Source organism: Herpailurus yagouaroundi, unplaced genomic scaffold, assembly GCF_014898765.1.
Source record: "Herpailurus yagouaroundi ecotype Mexico unplaced genomic scaffold, PumYag 190, whole genome shotgun sequence".
NCBI classification, from domain to species: Eukaryota; Metazoa; Chordata; class Mammalia; order Carnivora; family Felidae; genus Herpailurus; species Herpailurus yagouaroundi.
Window position 1 is genome coordinate 26027751 of NW_024412421.1, and position 9443 is coordinate 26037193.

Genomic DNA, 9443 nt, shown 5'->3' on the forward strand with positions numbered 1-9443 from the left:
GAAAGAAAGAAAGAAAGAAAGAAAGAAAGAAAGAAAGAAAGAAAGAAAGAAAGAAAGAAAAAGAAACGCAAGGGAATTAGGGCAGCAAGACACTGGAGCCAGGGCCTCTCTCCAGGGCTAGAGGGCCCAGTCCTACCCCCTTCCTTGAAGGGAGACCACCCTTCAGCCCCTTGTTGAGGGGCCTTGAGGACCCAGGGGAAGAGGAGCTTGCCCAGTATCTGTGCTGGAGAATGATCCCTATCACCTCAACCCTACAACTCACTCACCAAGTGTGACTCCAACACTGCCCTTCACCCTTCCAGAAGCCTCCTGCGGGGCACAACTGGCCTCTGGTTCTGGCTGTCCCAATTAGCTACGGGCTCCTAGGAGGTGGGGAAGGGAGTTTTCCAGGCCCAAGAGAAAAGGGTGGTGGGAACTCCTAGAAGCACAATGGATGCCAGGAGGGACCACAGAAACACAGCCCCGGAGCCAGAAGGACCCCACCAAGTTGGCAGCCCCAGCACAGCACAACAGCACCCCAGGGACCAGAGCGCTCCTAATCAGGGAGGGGGTGTGGTGGAACACTTGTGGCACAGAGCATGGGGCTGTACCAGGAGACAAAGTTCTGGATCCGATTCTGTGAGAACAAGTACCTGTCCCTCTCTGCCTCAGTCTCCCCATCTGTATGACAACGGGGAGAGCAGCTGTCTCGGGGGCGTTTCCTGCTCAAGACGCCGTAGGGGCGCTGCCCTTACTTCAAACCCTTCTCTGGGCCTGAGGGGATGGTGCCAGCAGCCCACAGCACTCACACCTGGCTCGTGCAAACTGTAATGGCCAGAGGCTCCAGCTCTCCTCCTGGAACCAAGGGTGACAGTCCCAGCAGCACCTGGGGCTGCCCTGCCCGGCTGCCACCAGTTCCCACTGGGCTCCTTCCTTGCCCGGGGCAAGTGGGTAGAGGGTGCTGGTGGCAGGAGGGTTTGTCCCAGCACCCAGCACACACCTGCTCTTCTAGGCCAGTCGACTCTTCCACCCTGGGACATCACATCATCAGCTCTCCACCTGGGAAAGGAAATGGGCACAGGAAGATGTGTCTCCCAGCCCAGAGCGATAAGGAACGTGTCCAAGCCTGGCTGATATGGGCAGAGAAGTCAACAGCAAACCTGGAGAGTGCCTCCCAGCCTAGACTCTCAGGGGAGAGGTGAGGAAAAAGAAACTCCTGTCCTCAAGACCGATGAGTGGGCTGATGTCCCCAGCCTGGGATCCAAGACCCCAAAATCTCTCCAGGCACTAACCCACCCTCGGTCCTAGAGCACCCTAGCCCTCAGCAAATCGCCAACTTCGACTCCTCCAAAACCGCTCTGGGATGTAGCTCTTGCAGCAATGAGGGGCTGGGAGCCCTGGTAGTGGCAGCCCAGTCCCTCCACAAGCTCCACCCTCAAATGCTGGGACCCGGGGTCACGGTGCAGCCATGGACTCCCACCGCCATGAGCCGGCTTCTACAGAAGTTTTTGCAATCGTGGTAGGTAAAGGCCTAAAAGAGCCTGCCCCCAGGCCTGGAATCCGGTGCTGGCAGGCTGGGGGTGAATCATTAACAAACCCAGGATTGGTGCTCCAGGCGCACCAACACCTCCTCAATCACCACGCACTTGTTCGCTCAACCCCTAGCCTGGGGGAGGGTAGGGGCTGCTCCCCACTCGAAAACAGAGATGGACCACCATCCCGCTTGCTGGAAATCCACGCCTCCTAGAAGTTCACGATCCAAGGAATCTCGGACCCCTCTTTGTAGCTGAGGAAACTGAGGCTCGGAGGCGTGTCACGCAGGCCCAAGGTCACCCAGCAGGCGGCGGCCGGCAGGGGGAGAACGGGACTCCAGCCAGCAACTTTCCCGGATCCAGGAACTTTCCTGCCGGCCAGCGGCCCCTGAGTCCCGCCCTTCTAACCGCCCCGTGGGCGCACAGGCTCTGGGATCTTCCGCAGTCCTTGCCTCCCGGCGTTCCCGCCGCGGCGGGAGAGGGGTTTCAGACCTCGGACCCCGGCCCGGTCGCGACCCCGCGGAGACTCCAGCGCCCAGCTGTTCCCAGGACCCGCAGGTCCGGCAGGAAATGCCACACATTTATCTCTTTCTCGCTTGGGACCGAGCCGGGCGTGGGCAGGGCGGTCGCTTGGAAGCCGGTACGCGGACGCCGCCCGGATCTGCGCTCCCGGACCCGGGGCCGCGTCTGCCGCACTCACCAGGTAGTTCATCGTGTCTGGCCGGCCTGCGGCCCCGCCTCCCAGCAAGGACGCACACCAAGCTGCCCGCGCCGCGCGCCCTCGGGGCCCCGAGAGGGCCGCAGCCGTCCGGGTCCCGGTCTGGGTCCGGCCGCCTCAGTCACCACGCCTGCGGCTGCCACCACTACCCAGAGAAGGTTCCACCTCGCTCCACCCGCCGCCGCGGCCGCAGCCTCCGCCCCCCGGCGGAGCCCGGCTCCCAGCATGCCCGGCCGTGCGAGCCCATTGGCCACTGTGGCTTCCCATGCAAATGAGCCGCCCGCCAGCCCGAGGGGCGCGGGCGCGCGCCGCCCAGTGGAACCGCCCCTAACCCCACCCCCACCCCGCACCAGGTCCTAGGCATCCACCCGCTACCAGCCTGCGAGGCTAGCACCGAGGGCATCTCCTTTTCCCCAAATGCATGTCCCCTTCCCTCCAGTAAGAGCGAGAACGCGCCCCTCCTCAAGGCCTAAGCAAACGCCCCCTCTTTTGGGAAGACTGCTGGGATTACCACCCCCATGCGCTCGCTGCAGCCCCCATGCAGACCCCAAAACGCTAGCCTAACCTCAAGTGGACTTCTGCCTTCACCACGCACCAAACCCGGGGCATTCTGCGCGTGTCCATCCGGCCATCCGACTCAGATCTGAATGGAGAAGTAATAGGGAAGGGGCATACCCCAGCTGGCAGAAAACTAATAACGACCACCGCACCAACTCTGGTCAGGCCTATCCTGTTAAGAGCTCCAGGAAATGAAGATACGAGGCAGGGAGACAGAGACCCATAACCTAAGAGCCACAGAGCCACAGAGTCTGTTCTATCAGATGTGCCTGAGGCTCAGTCTACCCAGGGTCAAGGGGCTCACCATCTCCCACCTTAGCCACTGAACTGAACTGAGCATCCCTGAAGTATGCCCCCATGGTCTCCATTCTGCCCTAGGAGCTCTGCTCCCACCCACAATCCCTCTAACACCTGTGCCCAACAACATGGGGAGAGGGGGAGGTTGCTGGGAATGAGAGGGAAGAAGAACCACCGGAGGGAAATAGTGGAGAGCACCTTGGTTCTCCTGAGTCCACTCTCCCAAGGTCAGTGACTGTCACCCCACACAGCAGAATCAGGGTGTGCTAGAGTCCCTGAGCATGTCCAGGGTTGCATAATGGTCTGCAAGGATATGTAGGATAGAACCTGCTCCAGTCAGCCAGTTCTGTGCCTCAGTCTCCAGGATCCTTAGCCCTCATCCTAGACCACTTGCTGAGCATAGGGACACCATCAGGCAGTTCACAGTACCAGGGAAGCAGTGCGGCCAACCTGGCTTTGCTCTGCAGAGGCCCCTCAGGCAGGGCTTATAAAACACATACTAGCCCAAGATGGATCCACAGCTGCCCCTCCACCAGACACACAGGCCTGACAGCCAGGGCTCAACTGACTGAGCCCCTGGCCAGGTGTGCCACCTCAGGCCTCTCCCCTCTGTAAAATGAAGGGGGTGGGCTAGGGCCCCTGGAGAACTGGTTAAAAATCAGATTCCTTGGGCCTGGCTGGCTCAGTCGGTAAAGTATGCAGCTCTTGATTTGAGGTTTTGAGTTCAAGACCCATGTTGGGTATAGAGATTACTTTTAAAAATAAAATAAATTTTAAAAAACTGGATTCCTAGTTCTCCCTGCTCCAGAAGAACTGAGTGTGGAGGACCTAGAGTCTGCATTTCCTCAAAACTTCACAGGGACCCAGGAGACAGAACTCATGGCCTGGCAGGAGAGGGAAGTAAGGAGCGGTGGGATTTGTGACCCAGAGTCCTCAATGAGGGAGACTGGCCCCTTGTCATTCTGGAGGAGGAGCTGTCACTTTCCCACAGGAGGAGCCAGGTGTCAGGGAAACACTACCTAGGGCATACCCTCGTGCTGTTCCCAATGTCTGCCTCAAAGTCAGGCATGGAGCTGTGAGCCTGGGCCCTCCTAAACCCTGAACCTGTCCTCAGCACGGCTGGCACCCCAGGTTCCAAGGAAGCAGATCGGAACCAGCTAGGCCATGCATGAGAATCTGTCTGTGCTGGGTGCTCAAGGAGTCCTTAGGTTTTCCAGGGTCTCCACTGAGGAGAGGGGTGGGGACCAGGCCCCACAGCCAGGCAGAACCCTGCTTGCAGGGCTCCTGGCAGGTCTCTGCAAGGGTGGGTGGGGACACAAAATGCCTGGCCCTCAACCGGCTGGCCCTACTCCATCCTAGCTGGCCTTGGGAGAAAGGAGGCTGCTGGCTGGGACCTAGGGAACAGGAGACCCTCCCGACTCTGGCTCAGGATTAAAGCAGCACTGGGGGCGGGGCTGCTGGTGTGGGCAGGCAGGCGGGGGAGGGGAACCCAGCTCAGGCGGAGGCATTTCAAAAATTTGCTCCTTTTCCACTTAAACTCCCTCCCACTCCCCAAGCCTGTGCCTCCCAGAATGGCATTTCCGCTTTGTAATCAAGGCCCTAGGATCTGTGCCCCACAGTGATGGAAGGGGGGGGGGATTGAAAGGAGAGAGGAATGCCCCCTCCCAGGCCGGCAGGTAGATGGGTGGGGAGAGGGGCACCCTGGGCAGGCTGCAGCTGGGATGTGTGGGGAAGCAGACCCTTGGGGCCAAGAAGCTCTGACAGTGATATAGCCCCCAGGAGAGCTTCCATGCTGGCCCTGGACCAAGAGCTCTATGACTATGTGCTCATTTCACACCCGCAGAGATCCTGTAAAACAAGCTTTGCAATTAGCCCCATTTTCGTGATGAAGAGGTTGAGACCCAGTTTACCGCCCTGGCCCAATTCTATAGACTCCCAGCCACAAAAGGATCACAGCTGATGGCCAGGGAAGGGACAAAGGGGCTGCTAGACAGTTGGTGCTTCAGGACAGGGCAGGAAGAGAATGAGGGCACAGGGGCACCAGGGCTCGGAAAGCCAAAGAAGCTGTCACGCCCGGAGACCCCAAAGGACAAGCAGCTGAGACCCAAGCACTCCCCAAACACAAGTGAGTTCAGAACTGGGGCCCAGCACCTCCACTCCCACAGGCAGTACAGGGGAATGTGGGGGCAGTGATGAGCATGAGAAGGCGGAGGTGTTGCTGGCTGAGGAGGAGCGCCCCCCCCCCCCCGCTGGAGGGGGGGTGTCGCCAACTCCTCCCCTTTGAGCCCAGAGTAGCTGGCTGTGTAGGAAACATGGTGGGACCAGCACATGAGGATGATGGTTCCCATCCGCCCATTAGAGTGTCTACTGGGGTGCAGGCTGCTGCTGATCCCAGACCCTAAATGGGAGGAAAGCTTGGGACCCAGCACTGCTCTCTGGGCCTTTTCCATCTTAATCTTCAGGTCAAACCCACTGCACAAAGAACTATTCTTGCTTTCGGCCCAACAATGTCTGTTGCAGCATTTGTAACAGCAAACAAAAGGGGGCATAACCTGAAGGCCCAACTACAGGCGACTGCCTTCTCAATGGGATATTGTGTAGCTATTAAGATAGCCACTTTCCCAGCGCCTGGGTGGCTCAGTCCGTTGAGCCTCCGACTCTCGACTCTCGGTTTCAGCTCAGGGCGTGACCTCACGTTCAGTGAGTTCGACCCTCACATCGGGCTCTAAGCTAAAGGCACGGAGCCTGCTTGGGTTTCTCTCTCCCTCTCTCTGCCCCTCCCCTTGTGCTGTCTCTGTCTCTCTCAAAATAAGTAAAGAAACTTAAAAAAATTTAAAAAGACAAGATAGCCACTTTCAAAGACTCAGAAATCATGCAAGAAAACGCTTATGACCAGGTGAATGAAAACAGCAGACTAAAATGGCCTGCAGAGTGCGACGGCAGGCAGTCGCTTTCCCAGCAGCAGGAGAGGGTGGCGGATGGGTCAGCTGATGGCAGCTCTGGGAGCGGCAGCAGGAAAGGATTTCCTGAGGCCGGAGGTGAGTGCTGCCAGCCCCAGGAACAGGAAGAAATGATGTATCTGGAGGGCCACGGGGTGTTGACGCCTTCCCCCTGGGCTGGCCACTCACCTTGGCAAGCTCGAACCCAGCCTGTGAGCTGAGGCCTGCCTGTGGATGGGCCAGAAAAGAAGGGAATCCAGCTGCATCCAGAACCACTGCCACACACGGCTGGACACCCCGCACACCTGCTGTCACAACTACCACTCCCCAGAGGCCCAGAGAGGGGACATGCTGTGCCCAGGTCACCCCGCCAGGAAGGGAGCTACATCTGTAACCCACCCCACCCAACTCCCCAGGCGTGTCCCTACGGAGAAGCACCCCAGGGGACCCCAGACAGTGCAGAGCATACACTCTTAGGGTGATGTTGCAGTTGTCAGATATAAAGAGCTTTCCCATTTTCCCTGCTCTCTGAGGATGGCGTGACCAGTGACCAATGGGGCAGTTCATCTGTCATTAATGTGAGCAACCTGACTGTGGGAAGGTGGGCGGGACCAGTCTAGAGCCAGCTCTCAGCCTGCCGGCCCCTTCAGCATGCGCCTGGACTAGTGCCCAGAGACCCAGGTACAGGGTCGAAACCAGGACCCCTGGTAAGCGTGGGGGTGGAACTGCCGGGTGCAAGGACAAAGCCAGGGGTGAGGGCAGAGGGCTGACTAGCCTCCTAGATCCAGGCCTGGTTCCAGCAGTTGCAATGCTCCCACCTTCTCACAGCTCCCTCCCCTATCCCCTCTGGCTCTTTCAAGGACTGGGAACGGAAGAAACTGCATACTCTCCTAATTCTTTTATTGCTTCTCTAATTTGAAAATTAGAGAGCAGTGGAGGCACCCGCAGGAAAGTGCCTGCTTCAGAGAGGGGCTCTGCTCACAGCAGGCCCAAGGCTGGAGCAGGATGACAGAGCTGCGCCCTGGGGCGCTTCCCAGAGTCTCTCTGCCACACCCCAGGGCACTGACCCTGGTGGCCCTTTCTCTTCTGCACCCCTTCCTCCCATCTCCCTCTGAGAACCATCACTCTCCGGGCAGGGGATCCCCCTGGGTGCTGGCAGGTGGGGGCCCCCATGTGTGCAAGAAGGTCAGGGTCTAGGTGCACTCTGCCCTCCCTGCCGATGCTCACCTCCCTCCCTGTCCCCAACACTGCCTGGGGGGAGGAATGAGGAAGAGGCCAGCAGAAGAAATGGGGGTAGGAAGAGAGGAGCTTGGTCCTGGCTGGAGGAGGGGGATGAAGACAGGCACAGGGACAAGTCCCTGTCCTCAGAGAGAAAGCTTAGTGGCTGTTGGCTCCCCGGATCTGGCGGACAGCCTGGGCCAGCAGGGACAGGGGTGTGGTCAAGAAGCCACCCGAGCTAGCCATCTGCTCTCGCCTCTCCTCATAGCAACCAGCGCCAGCATCAGGGCAATTGGAGGGGGGTGCCTTCAAATGCCATCTGCCGCCCCCCCCCTCAAGCCTACTTCCGCAGGAACACAGGTGCCCACACCCACAGAGAGGCGGAACAGTGTTGCCCAGTCACTTGGTCGGGGTCGGGGGTACAGTGGGGTCCCAGGAGGGGCAGCGGGGCGAGAGTACAGGAAGGGGCGATGCGGAGAAAGCAGAGCCATGGCAGGCAGCCACCAGGAAAACCGCTGTTTCTCCCTCCGTGGACAGCACCGTGGGGGCGTCCCACCTGCCCTGCTCCAGCCCACAGGGAAAGGCTCCGGGTGTCCCAGGACACCCAGACCCCAGTCCTCACCCGGCTTGAACCCACCCACAAGGATGGGAGCAGAGACTGTTAATGACTCCAGCTGGCATGGGACCCTCCGCCATCACCGGACCTTCCAGAGCCTCGGTTGGCGCATCTGTGAAGCGTGAGGACACCAGCAGTCCTGCCGGTCACCAGGCCATGAGACTGCACAGTGGACAAAGGCACCCTGGGGTCAGCAGCACCCACCACCTCCCACTACACACCAGCGCCACCCATCCTGGCACCGGGAGGCACTTGCTGGGCTGCTCCACTAGGCCCTCCCTACTCTCCCAGCCCCTGCTCAGGTGCCCTGAGCTTCCCTGAGCCCCTGGACCGCAAGAGAAACAAAACCTCCTCTGAGACGCGTGGGCAAAATCTTTCTGGGAAGCCCAGTCGCCCCCAAATCCACCGGCCAACACTGGCGGGGCGGGGGGAGGGGGGGCTGACCGTGTGGGGAACGGCTGGTTACGGGGTCCATCACTACACATACCACAGCCAGCGTGTGGGTCATCCCTTTGGCACCTGCTCGCCACGAGGACAGAGCTGCTGAGAAACCGTGTCCGTGTCCTTGGGGAACTTGCCCTGCAGGGTGTGTGCGTGGGCCCCCCCCCCAACATAAACACGTGACCATCTGTGGTGCTGAGAGCCCTCGAGGAGAAGGAGACCGAGACCGACGGACGGCAGAGTGATGGCAGAGGCTACTTCGTACGAGGTGCCTGCGGCGGGGGAGGGTCCTCTCTGAGGAGGTGGCCTTTAAGCAGATGTGTGACTCTTCTACAAGGCTCGTGATGTGTTAAAAAAGAACAGTAAAGATTTGTAAAAATAGCCCAGGCTCGCCAACTCGCTCAGTGTGGATAGTGGAGCAGGAGGTGTTCAGTCCCTGGATGCAGGGAGTGGTTCTCAAGCAACCCCTCCCCCTTCCTTGAGTGGGGAGGTGTCCAGCGGGCCGGTGCCCCTCGGAGTTGAAGCAGAGCAGCCAGGAGCGTCTGCTTGGTGGAGCATCTTGGGACAAAGAGGAGTGAGGCCAGCAATCTGTCCAGACCTGAGAGGGGGGAGGGACGCCGGCAGCTCTCAAGTAAGGCTCCCTCCCCTCCTACCGCCTACTTTCCTAGAAGTGTCTCCCTACCAGAACCTCTGGAGTGGACAGGGGCCAGGGGTAAACACAGGTGACTCAAAAACCTAAGACACTTCACCTCTTGGGCAACCTAGAAAAAGGGAATTCAAACCCCGGACACCCAGGAGGGCTCAAGAGAACGGTGTGTGGTCACACGACTTCTTAAACAAGCTTGTAACTTTGGGGGGACCCAGGATCCGGCAGCACAGACAACGCTCTGGGTACGCCTCAAGGCACACGTGCTTGGATATCGGGTTTTAGAATATACCGAAACAGGGTATGACACCGACAACAATGGCAGTGCGTCAGTACTTAAAAATACACAGCATACAGGGGCGCCTGGGTGGCGCAGTCGGTTAAGCATCCGACTTCAGCCAGGTCACGATCTCGCGGTCCGTGAGTTCGAGCCCCGCGTCAGGCTCTGGGCTGATGGCTCAGAGCCTGGAGCCTGTTTCCGATTCTGTGTCTCCCTCTC

The 9443-nt window shown here is 59.3% G+C and overlaps 1 protein-coding gene across 3 annotated transcripts in view; it reads right to left on the minus strand.

Moving 5' to 3' along the window:
* The window catches only part of BCAR1 (BCAR1 scaffold protein, Cas family member), a 38202-nt gene that overhangs the window by 22629 nt on the left and 6130 nt on the right, over positions 1-9443 (minus strand). Inside the window, exon 1 of one of the 3 annotated variants that reach the window (XM_040443143.1) lies at positions 2212-2401. The exons of the other annotated variants lie outside the window; for them this stretch is intronic. Coding sequence (XP_040299077.1) covers positions 2212-2223 — 12 coding nt within the window. The 5' untranslated portion in view covers positions 2224-2401. Of the gene's footprint in view, positions 1-2211; positions 2402-9443 lie in introns of those variants that run through there. 3 annotated transcript variants of the gene reach the window in all.